At 41.7% G+C, this 18,141-nt stretch overlaps 1 protein-coding gene across 3 annotated transcripts in view; it reads left to right on the top strand.

The window, feature by feature from the left end:
* The window catches only part of LOC129835548 (low affinity immunoglobulin gamma Fc region receptor II-like), a 67,000-nt gene that overhangs the window by 4,728 nt on the left and 44,131 nt on the right, over window positions 1-18,141 (top strand). For all 3 annotated transcript variants that reach the window (XM_055901231.1, XM_055901230.1, XM_055901229.1), the window contains exon 2: window positions 7,152-7,196. In XM_055901231.1, the coding sequence (XP_055757206.1) occupies window positions 7,152-7,196 (45 nt within the window). The remainder of the gene's footprint in view (window positions 1-7,151; window positions 7,197-18,141) is intronic.

Here is an 18,141-nt window from a genome sequence, read left to right as displayed (position 1 = left end):
TTTCCATAGTGGGGTCATATTAGTTTGTATCTGAGTCTCCTCTTTCCATAGTGGGGTCATATTAGTTTGTAGCTGAGTCTCCTCTTTCCATAGTGGGGTCATATTAGTTTGTAGATGAGTCTCCTCTTTCCATAGTGGGGTCATATTAGTTTGTAGCTGAGTCTCCTCTTTCCATAGTGGGGTCATATTAGTTTGTAGCTGAGAGTCTCCTCTTTCCATAGTGGGGTCATATTAGTTTGTAGCTGAGTCTCCTCTTTCCATAGTGGGGTCATATTAGTTTGTAGCTGAGAGTCTCCTCTTTCCATAGTGGGGTCATATTAGTTTGTAGCTGAGTCTCCTCTTTCCATAGTGGGGTCATATTAGTTTGTAGCTGAGTCTCCTCTTTCCATAGTGGGGTCATATTAGTTTGTAGCTGAGTCTCCTCTTTCCATAGTGGGGTCATATTAGTTTGTAGCTGAGAGTCTCCTCTTTCCATAGTGGGGTCATATTAGTTTGTAGCTGAGTCTCCTCTTTCCATAGTGGGGTCATATTAGTTTGTAGCTGAGTCTCCTCTTTCCATAGTGGGGTCATATTAGTTTGTAGCTGAGTCTCCTCTTTCCATAGTGGGGTCATATTAGTTTGTAGCTGAGAGTCTCCTCTTTCCATAGTGGGGTCATATTAGTTTGTAGCTGAGACTCCTCTTTCCATAGTGGGGTCATATTAGTTTGTAGCTGAGTCTCCTCTTTCCACAGTGGGGTCATATTAGTTTGTAGCAGAGAGTCTCCTCTTTCCACAGTGGGGTCAAATTAGTTTGTAGCTGAGAGTCTCCTCTTTCCATAGTGGGGTCATATTAGTTTGTAGCAGAGAGTCTCCTCTTTCCACAGTGGGGTCAAATTAGTTTGTAGCTGAGAGTCTCCTCTTTCCATAGTGGGGTCATATTAGTTTGTAGCTGAGTCTCCTCTTTCCATAGTGGGGTCATATTAGTTTGTAGCTGAGTCTCCTCTTTCCATAGTGGGGTCATATGAGTTTGTAGCTGAGAGTCTCCTCTTTCCATTATGGGGTCATATTAGTTTGTAGCTGAGTCTCCCCTTTCCATAGTGGGGTCATATTAGTTTGTATCTGAGTCTCCTCTTTCCATAGTGGGGTCATATTAGTTTGTAGCTGAGTCTCCCCTTTCCATAGTGGGGTCATATTAGTTTGTATCTGAGTCTCCTCTTTCCATAGTGGGGTCATATTAGTTTGTAGCTGAGTCTCCCCTTTCCATAGTGGGGTCATATTAGTTTGTAGCTGAGTCTCCCCTTTCCATAGTGGGGTCATATTAGTTTGTAGCTGAGAGTCTCCTCTTTCCATAGTGGGGTCATATTAGTTTGTATGTGAGAGTCTCCCCTTTCCATAGTGGGGTCATATTAGTTTGTAGCTGAGAGTCTCCTCTTTCCATAGTGGGGTCATATTAGTTTGTATCTGAGAGTCTCCCCTTTCCATAGTGGGGTCATATTAGTTTGTATCTGAGTCTCCTCTTTCCATAGTGGGGTCATATTAGTTTGTATCTGAATCTCCCCTTTCCATAGTGGGGTCATATTAGTTTGTATCTGAGAGTCCTCTTTCCATAGTGGGGTCATATTAGTTTGTAGCTGAGTCTCCTCTTTCCATAGTGGGGTCATATTAGTTTGTAGCTGAGAGTCTCCCCTTTCCATAGTGGGTCATATTAGTTTGTAGTTGAGTCTCCCCTTTCCATAGTGGGGTCATATTAGTTTATAGCTGAGAGTCTCCTCTTTCCATAGTGGGGTCATATTAGTTTATAGCTGAGAGTCTCACCTTTCCATAGTGGGGTCATATTAGTTTGTAGTTGAGTCTCCCCTTTCCATAGTGGGGTCATATTAGTTTGTATCTGAGTCTCCTCTTTCCATAGTGGGGTCATATTAGTTTGTAGCTGAGTCTCCTCTTTCCATAGTGGGGTCATATTAGTTTGTAGATGAGTCTCCTCTTTCCATAGTGGGGTCATATTAGTTTGTTTCTGAGAGTCTCCTCTTTCCATAGTGGGGTCATATTAGTTTGTAGCTGAGTCTCCTCTTTCCATAGTGGGGTCATATTAGTTTGTAGCAGAGAGTCTCCTCTTTCCACAGTGGGGTCATATTAGTTTGTAGCTGAGAGTCTCCTCTTTCCATAGTGGGGTCATATTAGTTTGTAGCTGAGTCTCCTCTTTCCATAGTGGGGTCATATTAGTTTGTAGCTGAGTCTCCTCTTTCCATAGTGGGGTCAAATTAGTTTGTAGCAGAGAGTCTCCCCTTTCCATAGTGGGGTCATATTAGTTTGTAGCTGAGTCTCCCCTTTCCATAGTGGGGTCATATTAGTTTGTAGCTGAGTCTCCCCTTTCCATAGTGGGGTCATATTAGTTTGTATCTGAGTCTCCTCTTTCCATAGTGGGGTCAAATTAGTTTGTAGCTGAGTCTCCCCTTTCCATAGTGGGGTCATATTAGTTTGTAGCTGAGTCTCCCCTTTCCATAGTGGGGTCATATTAGTTTGTATCTGAGTCTCCCCTTTCCATAGTGGGGTCATATTAGTTTGTAGCTTAGAGTCTCCTCTTTCCATAGTGGGGTCATATTAGTTTGTATCTGAGAGTCTCCCCTTTCCATAGTGGGGTCATATTAGTTTGTAGCTGAGAGTCTCCTCTTTCCATAGTGGGGTCATATTAGTTTGTATCTGAGAGTCTCCCCTTTCCATAGTGGGGTCATATTAGTTTGTATCTGAGTCTCCTCTTTCCATAGTGGGGTCATACTAGTTTGTAGCTGAGTCTCCTCTTTCCATAGTGGGGTCATATTAGTTTGTAGCTGAGTCTCCTCTTTCCATAGTGGGGTCATATTAGTTTGTAGCTGAGAGTCTCCTCTTTCCATAGTGGGGTAATATTAGTTTGTATCTGAGAGTCTCCCCTTTCCATAGTGGGGTCATATTAGTTTGTAGCTGAGTCTCCTCTTTCCATAGTGGGGTTATATTAGTTTGTATCTGAGAGTCTCCCCTTTCCATAGTGGGGTCATATTAGTTTGTATCTGAGTCTCCCCTTTCCATAGTGGGGTCATATTAGTTTGTAGCTGAGTCTCCTCTTTCCATAGTGGGGTCATATTAGTTTGTATCTGAGTCTCCCCTTTCCATAGTGGGGTCATATTAGTTTGTAGCTGAGTCTCCTCTTTCCAAAGCGGGGTCATATTAGTTTGTAGCTGAGTCTCCTCTTTCCAAAGCGGGGTCATATTAGTTTGTAGCTGAGTCTCCTCTTTCCATAGTGGGGTCATATTAGTTTGTATCTGAGAGTCTCCTCTTTCCATAGTGGGGTCATATTAGTTTGTAGCTGAGTCTCCTCTTTCCAAAGCGGGGTCATATTAGTTTGTAGCTGAGTCTCCTCTTTCCATAGTGGGGTCATATTAGTTTGTAGCTGAGTCTCCTCTTTCCATAGTGGGGTCATATTAGTTTGTAGCTGAGTCTCCTCTTTCCATAGTGGGGTCATATTAGTTTGTATCTGAGTCTCCTCTTTCCATAGTGGGGTCATATTAGTTTGTAGCTGAGAATCTCCCCTTTCCATAGTGGGGTCATATTAGTTTGTATCTGAGAGTCTCCCCTTTCCATAGTGGGGTCATATTAGTTTGTAGCTGAGTCTCCTCTTTCCATAGTGGGGTCATATTAGTTTGTAGCTGAGTCTCCTCTTTCCATAGTGGGGTCATATTAGTTTGTATCTGAGAGTCTCCCCTTTCCATAGTGGGGTCATATTAGTTTGTAGCTGAGTCTCCTCTTTCCATAGTGGGGTCATATTAGTTTGTAGCCCAATCGGTTTAGATGGTACAGACAGAAGTTGGCATATCAGTTGTACCGACTCCAAAGGAATCCCTTGCTTTACAACACAGATGGAAGAAGTAGGAGACGCAGCAAATACAACCCCCCCCTCCAAAAAACAGATCTCTTTTAAACTGACTGGATTTAAAGGCGATTGTATTATGTTAATTATATTGACGCACAAATGTGTCAATAGATCCTCAGGAAATGAAAATCTCAGTGTTTACATCATGTACCATAGTGATAGTTCTCTCTGTGTGTTTCAGTGTTTACATCATGTACCATAGTGATAGTTCTCTCTGTGTGTTTCAGTGTTTACATCATGTACCATAGTGATAGTTCTCTCTGTGTGTTTCAGTGTTTACATCATGTACCATAGTGATAGTTCTCTCTGTGTGTTTCAGTGTTTACATCATGTACCATAGTGATAGTTCTCTCTGTGTGTTTCAGTGTTTACATCATGTAACATAGTGATAGTTCTCTCTGTGTGTTTCAGTGTTTACATCATGTACCATAGTGATAGTTCTCTCTGTGTGTTTCAGTGTTTACATCATGTGCCATAGTGATAGTTCTCTCTGTGTGTTTCAGTGTTTACATCATGTACCATAGTGATAGTTCTCTCTGTGTGTTTCAGTGTTTACATCATGTACCATAGTGATAGTTCTCTCTGTGTGTTTCAGTGTTTACATCATGTACCATAGTGATAGTTCTCTCTGTGTGTTTCAGTGTTTACATCATGTACCATAGTGATAGTTCTCTCTGTGTGTTTCAGTGTTTCCATCATGTACCATAGTGATAGTTCTCTCTGTGTGTTTCAGTGTTTACATCATGTGCCATAGTGATAGTTCTCTCTGTGTGTTTCAGTGTTTACATCATGTACCATAGTGATAGTTCTCTCTGTGTGTTTCAGTGTTTACATCATGTACCATAGTGATAGTTCTCTCTGTGTGTTTCAGTGTTTACATCATGTACCATAGTGATAGTTCTCTCTGTGTGTTTCAGTGTTTACATCTTGTACCATAGTGATAGTTCTCTCTGTGTGTTTCAGTGTTTACATCATGTACCATAGTGATAGTTCTCTCTGTGTGTTTCAGTGTTTACATCATGTAACATAGTGATAGTTCTCTCTGTGTGTTTCAGTGTTTACATCATGTACCATAGTGATAGTTCTCTCTGTGTGTTTCAGTGTTTCCCATCATGTACCATAGTGATAGTTCTCTCTGTGTGTTTCAGCGTTTACATCATGTACCATAGTGATAGTTCTCTCTGTGTGTTTCAGTGTTTACATCATGTACCATAGTGATAGTTCTCTCTGTGTGTTTCAGTGTTTACATCATGTAACATAGTGATAGTTCTCTCTGTGTGTTTCAGTGTTTACATCATGTACCATAGTGATAGTTCTCTCTGTGTGTTTCAGTGTTTACATCATGTGCCATAGTGATAGTTCTCTCTGTGTGTTTCAGTGTTTACATCATGTACCATAGTGATAGTTCTCTCTGTGTGTTTCAGTGTTTACATCATGTACCATAGTGATAGTTCTCTCTGTGTGTTTCAGTGTTTACATCATGTACCATAGTGATAGTTCTCTCTGTGTGTTTCAGTGTTTACATCATGTACCATAGTGATAGTTCTCTCTGTGTGTTTCAGTGTTTACATCATGTACCATAGTGATAGTTCTCTCTGTGTGTTTCAGTGTTTACATCTTGTACCATAGTGATAGTTCTCTCTGTGTGTTTCAGTGTTTACATCTTGTACCATAGTGATAGTTCTCTCTGTGTGTTTCAGTGTTTACATCATGTACCATAGTGATAGTTCTCTCTGTGTGTTTCAGTGTTTACATCATGTACCATAGTGATAGTTCTCTCTGTGTGTTTCAGTGTTTACATCATGTACCATAGTGATAGTTCTCTCTGTGTGTTTCAGTGTTTACATCTTGTACCATAGTGATAGTTCTCTCTGTGTGTTTCAGCGTTTACATCATGTACCATAGTGATAGTTCTCTCTGTGTTTTTCAGTGTTTCCCACCATGTACCATAGTGATAGTTCTCTCTGTGTGTTTCAGTGTTTCCATCATGTACCATAGTGATAGTTCTCTCTGTGTGTTTCAGTGTTTACATCATGTACCATAGTGATAGTTCTCTCTGTGTGTTTCAGTGTTTACATCTTGTACCATAGTGATAGTTCTCTCTGTGTGTTTCAGCGTTTACATCATGTACCATAGTGATAGTTCTCTCTGTGTGTTTCAGTGTTTACATCATGTACCATAGTGATAGTTCTCTCTGTGTTTTTCAGTGTTTCCCACCATGTACCATAGTGATAGTTCTCTCTGTGTGTTTCAGTGTTTCCATCATGTACCATAGTGATAGTTCTCTCTGTGTGTTTCAGTGTTTACATCATGTGCCATAGTGATAGTTCTCTCTGTGTGTTTCAGTGTTTACATCATGTACCATAGTGATAGTTCTCTCTGTGTGTTTCAGTGTTTACATCATGTACCATAGTGATAGTTCTCTCTGTGTGTTTCAGTGTTTACATCATGTACCATAGTGATAGTTCTCTCTGTGTGTTTCAGTGTTTACATCTTGTACCATAGTGATAGTTCTCTCTGTGTGTTTCAGTGTTTACATCATGTACCATAGTGATAGTTCTCTCTGTGTGTTTCAGTGTTTACATCATGTAACATAGTGATAGTTCTCTCTGTGTGTTTCAGTGTTTACATCATGTACCATAGTGATAGTTCTCTCTGTGTGTTTCAGTGTTTCCCATCATGTACCATAGTGATAGTTCTCTCTGTGTGTTTCAGCGTTTACATCATGTACCATAGTGATAGTTCTCTCTGTGTGTTTCAGTGTTTACATCATGTACCATAGTGATAGTTCTCTCTGTGTTTTTCAGTGTTTCCCACCATGTACCATAGTGATAGTTCTCTCTGTGTGTTTCAGTGTTTCCATCATGTACCATAGTGATAGTTCTCTCTGTGTGTTTCAGTGTTTACATCATGTGCCATAGTGATAGTTCTCTCTGTGTGTTTCAGTGTTTACATCATGTACCATAGTGATAGTTCTCTCTGTGTGTTTCAGTGTTTACATCATGTACCATAGTGATAGTTCTCTCTGTGTGTTTCAGTGTTTACATCATGTACCATAGTGATAGTTCTCTCTGTGTGTTTCAGTGTTTACATCATGTACCATAGTGATAGTTCTCTCTGTGTGTTTCAGTGTTTACATCATGTACCATAGTGATAGTTCTCTCTGTGTGTTTCAGTGTTTACATCTTGTACCATAGTGATAGTTCTCTCTGTGTGTTTCAGTGTTTACATCTTGTACCATAGTGATAGTTCTCTCTGTGTGTTTCAGTGCTGTTGAGTACACTGGTATACTGTAGCCTCGGACAAGGTGGAGGTGAGTACATTTCTCTATATTCATCACCTGTTCTATAATAGTAACATTTACCTATATTCATCACCTGTTCTATAATAGTAACATTTCTCTATATTCATCACCTGTTCTATAATAGTAACATTTTTCTTCATTCATTGTTTTCACGTCCTCCTTCACTTTTTTTCTCTCTTAATTGTTGACTTCATATACAGATATTAAACAATATACATATTAAACTATAAAGATTTTCAAACGTACAGACATTAAACTGTTGTCACGATCGTCTTGATAAGAGAGAGAGGACCAAGGCGCAGCGCGTGAAAAATACATCTTCTTTTAATGAAGGAAAAAACAAACACTTACAAAATGAACAAAACAAACGATTGTGAAGCTAAACCGAACTAAGTGCACACATGCAACATAGAACATAGACAATTACCCACAAAAGCATGATGCCTATGGCTGCCTTAAATATGGCTCCCAATCAGAGAAAAATGAAAAACATCTGTCTCTGATTGAGAACCACTCAGGCAACCATAGACTTACATAGACAACTACACTAGACACTACAAAAACACATACATACCCCATGTCACACCCTGACCTAACTAAAATAATAATGAAAACAAAGATAACTAAGGCCAGGGTGTGACAACTGTACAGACATTAAACCATACAGATATGAAATGAAATAGATACTAAACTATATATACAGTTGAAGTCGGAAGTTTAAATACATCTTAGACAAATACATTTAAACTCAGTTTTTCACAATTCACAATTCACAATTCCTTAAAATTCTAGTAAAAAATCCATGTTTTAAGTCATTTAACCCCAGGAAAAATGCCCTGTTTTACGTCAGTTAGGATCACCACTTTATTTTAAGAATGTGAAATGTCAGAATAATAGTAGAGAGAATGATTTATTTCAGCTTTTATTTCTTTCATCACATTCCCAGTGGGTCAGAAGTTTACATACACTCAATTAGTACTTGGTAGTGTTGCCTTTAAATTGTTTAACTTGGGTCAAACGTTTAGGGTAGCCTTCCACAAGCTTCCCACAATAAGTTGGGTGAATTTTGGCCCATTCCTCCTGACAGAGCTGGTGTAACTGAGTTAGGTTTGTAGGCCTCCGTGCTCGCACACAATTTTTCAGTTCTGCCCAAAAATGTTCAATAGGATTGAGGTCAGGGCTTTGTGATGGCCACTCCAATACCTTGACTTTGCTGTTCTTAAAACATTTTGCCACAACTTTGGAAATATGCTTGAGGTCATTGTCCACTTGGAAGACCCATTTGCGACCAAGCTTTAACTTCCTGACTGATGTCTTGATATGTTTCTTCAATATATCCACATCATTTTCCTCCCCATTGATGCCATCTATTTTATGAAGTGCACCAGTCCCTCCTGCAGAAAAGCACCCCCACAACATGATGCTGCCACCCCCGTGCTTCACGGTTGGGATGGTGTTCTTCGGTTTGCAAGCCTCCCCCTTTTTCCTCCAAACATAACGATGGTCATTCTGGCCAAACAGTTCTATTTTCGTTTCATCAGACCAGAGGACATTTCTCCAAAAAGTACAATCCTTGTCCCCATGTACAGTTGCAAACCGTAGTCTGGCTTTTTTTATGGCGGTTTTGGAGCAGTGGCTTCTTCCTTGCTGAGTGGCCTATCAGGTTATGTCGATATAGGACTCCTTTTACTGTGGATATAGATACTTTTGTACCTGTTTCCTCCAGAATCTTCACAAGGTCCTTTGCTGTTTTTCTGGGATTGATTTGCAATCCTGGCCCAACCCATGCACCGAAGTACATTCCTCTCTAGGAGACAGAATGCGTCTCCTTCCTGAGCAGTATGACGGCTGCGTGGTCCCATGGTGTTTGTACTTGCGTAGTTTTATTTGTACATATGAACGTGTTTGGAAATTCCTCCCAATCTACTATCTACTGTCTTAAATTTTTATTTTATAAAAAAAAAAAAAAAAGATAAAGCAAAACAATCAATAATCAATAAAAAAGCCAATAACAGAAACAAGTCAATGACACAGTAGAAAAACTACTGTCTCTATTAAATTATAACAGACCAGGACATAATCTGGAGCTAGATCTCCTGTCTGTATTATATTATGACAGACCAGCTAGATCTACTGTCTCTATTATATTATGACAGACCAGCTAGATCTACTGTCTCTATTACATTATGACAGACCAGGACATAATCTGGAGCTAGATATACTGTCTCTATTAAATTATGATAGACCATGACGGGGCGACAAGTAGCCTAGTGGTTAGAGCGTTGGGTCAGTTATTTGTCTGTGAATGGTTGAATTTAGCTGGTGCTTTTGACCAGTTGCTCTGAAGGGTCTCTCTATGGGTTGGGCCAGTTGATCTAAAGGGTCTCGATCTGGGTTGGGCCAGTTGATCTGAAGGGTCTCTCTGGGTTGGGCCAGTTGCTCTGAAGGGTCTCTCTGGGTTGGGCCAGTTGATCTGAAGGGTCTCTCTCTGGGTTGGGCCAGTTGATCTGAAGGGTCTCTCTGGGTTGGGCCAGTTGATCTGAAGGGTCTCTCTCTGGGTTGGGCCAGTTGATCTGAAGGGTCTCTCTCTGGGTTGGGCCAGTTGATCTGAAGGGTCTCTCTGGGTTGGGCCAGTTGCTCTGAAGGGTCTCTCTCTGGGTTGGGCCAGTTGCTCTGAAGGGTCTCTCTCTGGGTTGGGCCAGTTGATCTGAAGGGTCTCTCTGGGTTGGGCCAGTTGATCTGAAGGGTCTCTCTCTGGGTTGGGCCAGTTGATCTGAAGGGTCTCTCTGGGTTGGGCCAGTTGCTCTGAAGGGTCTCTCTCTGGGTTGGGCCAGTTGATCTGAAGGGTCTCTCTCTGGGTTGGGCCAGTTGATCTAAAGGGTCTCTCTCTGGGTTGGGCCAGTTGATCTGAAGGGTCTCTCTCTGGGTTGGGCCAGTTGATCTGAAGGGTCTCTCTGGGTTGGGCCAGTTGATCTGAAGGGTCTCTCTCTGGGTTGGGCCAGTTGATCTGAAGGGTCTCTCTCTGGGTTGTGGTGTTTGCATAAGAAAGCCTTGTGATGATAATATTCTGGATCACAGGGTGTTAGGTGAGTCCAGAATTTGTTGGCTCTTTTCTCAATTTGGAGTGCTAGGGGCAATGTCCCAAGACCCTACAGGCTAGGTTTGGGCATTTCTGTGCACACCTGGAGTACTTTTACAAAAATTCCAGGTGTCAAATTTCGGTGAAGGCTTTTATCCCATGATGTATATTTTAAATAGTAAAGGGGGCCCCAAACTTCGCTGCTATATAGAAAGACATTGGAGTTTTTACATAGTGAAATAAGATACATTATTTTTGTTTGGTTACAGTTATACAGGGTCTTTCTAAATGAAAAATGTGTTCTGAGTGCTTTATCTGTTAGAGGCTTTTTGGCCATGTCAAATTGGGGTGGCAGCGTAGCCTAGTGGTTAGCGTGTTGGACTAGTAACCGAAAGGTTGCAAGTTCAAACCCCCAAGGTACAAATCTGTCCTTCTGCCCCTGAACAAGGCAGTTAACCTGTCTAGGATCAGCGTGGCGCTAGCGGCACACCCCCCCCCCCCCCACTGAAAAACCAGTGCCGCGAAATTCAAAAAAAATATATTTTTTAAATATTTAACTTTCACACATTAAAGTCCAATACAGCTAATGAAAGACACAGATCTTATGAATCCAGTCAACATTTCCGATTTTTAAAATGTTTTACAGGGAAGACACAATATGTAAAGATGTACATCTATTACCTAAAAACACATTAGCATATTCCACCATCTTTTATTTGTCCACCAACACCAGTAGCCATCACCAATTCGGCTAAACTAAGATATTTATAGCCCCTAACCAACAAAAAAACTCATTAGATGACAGTCTGATAACATATTTATGGTATGGGATAGGTTTTGTTAGAAAAAAGTGCATATTTCAGGTAGACTTCATAGTTTACAATTGCACCCACCATCACAAATGGACTAGAATAATTACAATGAGCAACGTGTTTACCTAACTACTAATCATCAAACATTTCGTAAAAATACACAGCATACACGAATCGAAAGACACAGATCCTGTGAATACAGACAATATTTCAGATTTTCTAAGTGTCTTACAGCGAAAACACAATAAATCGTTATATTAGCTTAGCACATAGCAATTAGCAGCCCAGCATTGATTCTAGCCAAAGTGAGCGATAAAAGTCAACATCGCCAAAAGATATTAATTTTTTCACTAACCTTCTCAGAATTCTTCCGATGACACTCCTGTAACATCACATTACAACATGCATATACAGTTTGATCGAAAATGTTTATATTTAGCCACCAAAATCATGGTTAGACAATGTGAAATGTAGACAAGCTGGTAAAGAAAACGTCCTTGCGCCACTTAGACAGTGATCTACTCTTATACATAAATACTCATAAACGTGACTAAAAAATATAGGGTGGACAGGGATTGATAGACAATTTAATTCTTAATACAATTGCGTTATTACATTTTTTAATTTATCCTTACTTTTCAATACAGTTTGCGCCAAGCGAAGCTACGTCAAAAAACATGGCGTCCTAAGCCACTAAAATGTTTCGACAGAAACACGATTTATCATAATAAAAATGTCCTACCTTGAGCTGTTCTTCCATCAGTATCTTGGGCAAAGGATCCTTTCTTGGGAGAAATCGTCTTTTGGTGGAAAGCTGTCCTCTTGCCATGTGGAAATGTCAACTACGTTCGGGATGAACTGAAAAGCGCACCCAACTTTTCACATCGTTGCAAAAATAAATGTCCCAAAATCGCACTAAACGGATATAAATTGCTATAAAACGCTTTAAATTAACTACTTTGTGATGTTTGTAACTCCTATAACGAGTGAAAAGATGACCGGAGAAATATAACAGGCTAAACTAACGCTTGGAACAGGAGAGGGTCGGTGTCTTCCACGCGCGTTACGCAGCAAGAAAAGACTTGCTAGCTAAAGGTTTTTTTCATTTGTAGGGCCTGTGAACGAGCAATCGAGCCCGTTGGAATCGTCATCACGTAAAGGCATCCAGGGGAAGACGTAAGAAGTGTCCGTATAGTCATAGCAACGACAGAGCCCTTTTAAATGACTTCAGAAAAGTGGCCAACGTTTCTCAAATCTGACTCCATGTCAGGGAAATTGCTGTAGAATGGGCTCTGTTCCACTTAGAGACAAAATTTCAACTCCTATAGAAACTATAGACTGTTTTCTATCCAATAATAATAATAATATGCATATTGTACGATCAAGGATTTTGTGGGAAGCCGTTTAAAAAATTAGCCACATTAGCATAAATAGTCTAAACAGCGCCCCCATCCCCAACAGGTTAACTTCTTTGGGCTGCAAGCCCGAAGCCGGGCACAATATGACAACAGCCACTTCAAGTGCAAAATTCAAAATATGTTTTTTAGAAATATTTAACTTTCACACATTAACAAGTCCAATACAGCAAATGAAAGATAAACATCTTGTGAATCCAGCCAACATGTCCGATTTTTAAAACGTTTTACAGCAAAAAAAACACGTATATTTATGTTAGCTCACCACCAAATACAAAAAAGGACAGACATTTTTCACAGCACAGGTAGCATACACAAAGCCAACCTAACTAACCAAGAAACAACTTCATCAGATGACAGTCTTATAACATGTTACACAATAAATCTATGTTTTGTTCGAAAAATGTGCATATTTGAGCTATAAATCAGTTTTACATTGCAGCTACCATCACAGCTACCGTCAAAAATAGCACCGAAGCAGCCAGAGTAATTATAGAGACCAACGTGGAATACCTAAATACTCATCATAAAACATTTCTGAAAAATGCATGGTGTACAGCAAATGAAAGACAAGCATCTTGTGAATCCAGCCAATATTTCCGAATTTTTTTAAGTGTTTTACAGCGAAAACACAATATAGCATTATATTAGCTTACCACAATAGCCAGAAACACAAGCCATTTACCAGCAGCAAAAGTTAGCGATCGTAACAAACCAGCAAAAGATATATAATTTTTGACTAACCTTGATAAGCTTCATCAGATGACAGTCCTATAACATCAGGTTATACATACACTTATGTTTTGTTCGAAAATGTGCATATTTAGAGCTGAAATCAGTGGTTATACATTGTGCTAACGTAGCACCTTTTTCCCACAACGTCCAGATATTTTTCTGACACTCACATATTCTGACCAAATAACTATTCATAAACATTACTAAAAAATACATGTTGTATAGGAAATGATAGATACACTAGTTCTTAATGCAATCGCCGTGTTAGAATTCTAAAAATAACTTCATTACGACATGCAGTTTACGTTATGGCGAGAGCGTGCCCAAAATCTGGGCGCAAACTACTAGTTCACATGTTCGACAGATATATGAAATAGCATCATAAAATGGGTCCTACTTTTGATGATCTTCCATCAGAATGTTGTACAAGGGGTCCTTTGTCCAGAACAATCGTTGTTTGGATTTAGAATGTCCTCTTCTCCAGTCAATTAGCATGGAAAGCTAGCCAAGTGGCGCGAAGCTCTCCTTCCTGAACAAACGCAGACAAAGCAACCTCAGTTCAAGTTATACACTCCATTTCTTCTCTCACTCCCTATTGACATCTAGTGGAAGCCGTATGAATGTGCATGTATACTAATAAATATCAAGCACATTTATAGGCAGGCCCTAGAACAGAGCATCGATTTCAGATTTTCAACTTCCTGTTAGGAAGTTTGCTGCAAAATGAGTTCTGTTTTACTCACAGATATAATTCGAACGGTTTTAGAAACTAGAGAGTGTTTTCTATCCAATAGTAATGATAATATGCATATTGTACGAGCAAGAATTGAGTACGAGGCCATTTGAAATGGGCACCTTTTATCCAGGCTACTCAATACTGCCGCTGCAGCCCAAACAGGTTTTAACCTATTGTTCCTAAGCCGTCATTTGTTCTTCAATGACTTGCCTAGTTAAATATAGATAAAATTAACTTCTAGTCATACCAAGGTCAGTATAGTTGGTTTTTGTGGTTGGTTTTTGTGGTTTTTGTGGTTTGTTTCTCCTAGAGTGAAAATGTCTCCACTTTACTAATCTGGACCTTTTCTGCATATTAATGATAGAGTGTCGTCTTTATAACACTGACTTTGTTGTAGCCTTGTTCTGTTGGTGTCATCAGCATGTAAAATAAAAATGATTTCTTTGTCTGGGTGAGTCCCAGAGATATAGATGGTTCTAATACAGTTCATTTTTAGAAATATAAAAAGAAGGTTGGACTAATATTGTAACCTCTGTCCTGACTAAAGAATTGTGTTCTTTTGTTGTCAACTTTTGATTTCCTTATAGATCACATTATTAATGTAAGACCTTGCCTCCTACACCACTTTGAGTTTAAGGACATAAGTACCTTCATGCCATATGGAATCAGTGATAATGGCGCCAAAGGGGGTGGCCACCGTTTTACGGGCTCCTAACCAATTGTGCTACTTTGTGTGTTTTTTTCGCATTGTTTGTAACTTATTTTGTACATTTTGTTGATGCTTTTCTTATGACCGAAAAGAGCTTCTGGAACAGCAATTTCTCACCTTGAACTGGACAAATATTTTTCTTTAAAAACTGTAATATCTTAGCTTTCGCTGAGTCGTGGCTGAACAAGGACACAGATAATATACAGTTAGCTGCATCGGCAGGACAGAACAGCCGGTAAGACGAGGGGTCGCACTAAACGGTGTGTGTCTATTTTTCAACAACAGCTGGTACACGATGTCTAATATTAAGTAAGTCTCGAGGTATTGCTCGCCTGAGGTAGAGTACCTCATGATAAGCTGAAGACCACACTACCTACCAAGAGTTTTCATCTATATATTTTGTATTTACCACCACAAACCGATGCTGGCACTAAGAACCAACCAGCTGTATAAACCCATAGGCAAGAACAGGGCTCCGGGCAGCCGAGCGGAAATGGAGGAAAACTCGCCTCCCTGCGGACCTGGCATCCTTTCACTCCCTCCTCTCTACATTTTCCTCTTCTGTCTCTGCTGCTAAAGCCACTTTCTACCACTCTAAATTCCAAGCATCTGCCTCTAACCCTAGGAAGCTCTTTGCCACCTTCTCCTCCCTCCTGAATCCTCCTCCCCCTCCCCCCCCCTCCTCCCTCTCTGCAGACGACTTCGTCAACCATTTTGAAAAGAAGGTCGACGACATCCGATCCTCGTTTGCTAAGTCAAACGACACCGCTGGTTCTGCTCACACTGCCCAACCCTGTGCTTTGACCTCTTTCTCCCCTCTCTCTCCAGATGAAATCTCGCGTCTTGTGACGGCCGGCCGCCCAACAACCTGCCCGCTTGACCCTATCCCCTCCTCTCTCCTCCAGACCATTTCCGGAGACCTTCTACCTTACCTCACCTCGCTCATCAACTCATCCTTGACCGCTGGCTACGTCCCTTCCGTCTTCAAGAGAGCGAGAGTTGCACCCCTTCTGAAAAAACCTACACTCGATCCCTCCGATGTCAACAACTACAGACCAGTATCCCTTCTTTCTTTTCTCTCCAAAACTCTTGAACGTGCCGTCCTTGGCCAGCTCTCCTGCTATCTCTCTCAGAATGACCTTCTTGATCCAAATCAGTCAGGTTTCAAGACTAGTCACTCAACTGAGACTGCTCTTCTCTGTATCACGGAGGCGCTCCGCACTGCTAAAGCTAACTCTCTCTCCTCTGCTCTCATCCTTCTAGACCTATCGGCTGCCTTCGATACTGTGAACCATCAGATCCTCCTCTCCACCCTCTCCGAGTTGGGCATCTCCGGCGCGGCCCACGCTTGGATTGCGTCCTACCTGACAGGTCGCTCCTACCAGGTGGCGTGGCGAGAATCTGTCTCCTCACCACGCGCTCTCACCACTGGTGTCCCCCAGGGCTCTGTTCTAGGCCCTCTCCTATTCTCGCTATACACCAAGTCACTTGGCTCTGTCATAACCTCACATGGTCTCTCCTATCATTGCTATGCAGACGACACACAATTAATCTTCTCCTTTCCCCCTTCTGATGACCAGGTGGCGAATCGCATCTCTGCATGTCTGGCAGACATATCAGTGTGGATGACGGATCACCACCTCAAGCTGAACCTCGGCAAGACGGAGCTGCTCTTCCTCCCGGGGAAGGACTGTCCGTTCCATGATCTCGCCATCACGGTTGACAACTCCATTGTGTCCTCCTCCCAGAGCGCTAAGAACCTTGGCGTGATCCTGGACAACACCCTGTCGTTCTCCACCAACATCAAGGCGGTGGCCCGTTCCTGTAGGTTCATGCTCTACAACATCCGCAGAGTACGACCCTGCCTCACACAGGAAGCGGCGCAGGTCCTAATCCAGGCACTTGTCATCTCCCGTCTGGATTACTGCAACTCGCTGTTGGCTGGGCTCCCTGCCTGTGCCATTAAACCCCTACAACTCATCCAGAACGCCGCAGCCCGGCTGGTGTTCAACCTTCCCAAGTTCTCTCACGTCACCCCGCTCCTCCGCTCTCTCCACTGGCTTCCAGTTGAAGCTCGCATCCGCTACAAGACCATGGTGCTTGCCTACGGAGCTGTGAGGGGAACGGCACCTCAGTACCTTCAGGCTCTGATCAGGCCCTACACCCAAACAAGGGCACTGCGTTCATCCACCTCTGGCCTGCTCGCCTCCCTACCACTGAGGAAGTACAGTTCCCGCTCAGCCCAGTCAAAACTGTTCGCTGCTCTGGCACCCCAATGGTGGAACAAACTCCCTCACGACGCCAGGACAGCGGAGTCAATCACCACCTTCCGGAGACACCTGAAACCCCACCTCTTCAAGGAATACCTAGGATAAAGCAATCCTTCTGCCCCCCCCCCCCCTTAAAAGATCTAGATGCACTATTGTAAAGTGGCTGTTCCACTGGATGTCATAAGGTGAATGCACCAATTTGTAAGTCGCTCTGGATAAGAGCGTCTGCTAAATGACTTAAATGTAAATGTATGTAAATGCAAACAAGAAAATGCTCATCCAGAAGCAGTGTTCCTAGTGTCCGGGGACTTTAATGCAAACTTTATTTTATCTAATTTCTACCAGCAACCAGAGGAAGAAAAACTGTAGACCACATTTACTCCACACACAGAGACGTGTACACTTGGCAATTCTGACCATAATTCTATTGTATTCTATTCTATAATTCCTGATTCCTGCTTACAAGCAAACACTAAAGCAGTACCAGTGACTCGCTCAATACGGAAGTGATCAGTTTTAAAAAAACAGGCAAGTCAGTTAAGAACACATTCTTATTTACAATGACGGTCTACCATAAGGCAAAAGGCCTCCTGCGGGGACGGGGGATACATTTATTTTTTTAACAAATAAATTAAAAAGGACAAAACACACATCATGACGAGAGAGTCACCACAACACGACATAAAGAGAGACCCAGCACAACCACATAGCATGGCAGCAACACAACATGGTAGCAGCACAAAACAAGGTACAAACATGATTGGGACAACAGCACAAAGGGCAGGAAGGCAGAGACAACAAAACATAAAACAAAGCAGCCACAACTGTCAGGAAGAGTGTCCATGATTGAGTCTTTGAATGAATAGATGGACATAAAACTGTCCAGTTTGAGTGTTTGTTGCAGCTCGTTCCAGTCGCTAGCTGCAGCGAACTGAAAAGACAAGTGACCCATGGATGCATGTGCTTTGGGGACTTTTAAAAGAATGTGACTGGCAGAACGGGTGATGTATGTGGAGGATGAGGGCTGCAGTAGATATCTCAGATAGGGGGGAGTGAGGCCTAAGAGGGTTTTATAAATTAGCATCAACCAGTGGGTCTTGCGACGGGTATACCGAGATTTCCAGTTTACAGAGGAGTATAGAGTGCAGTGATGTGTCCTATAACGAGCATTGGTGACAAATCTGATGACCAAATGGAC

This window comes from Salvelinus fontinalis, chromosome 36, assembly GCF_029448725.1.
Source record: "Salvelinus fontinalis isolate EN_2023a chromosome 36, ASM2944872v1, whole genome shotgun sequence".
Lineage (NCBI taxonomy): Eukaryota > Metazoa > Chordata > Actinopteri > Salmoniformes > Salmonidae > Salvelinus > Salvelinus fontinalis.
The sequence above is the reverse complement of the archived record's forward strand: the minus strand, read 5'-3'. Positions and strand labels throughout refer to the sequence as shown.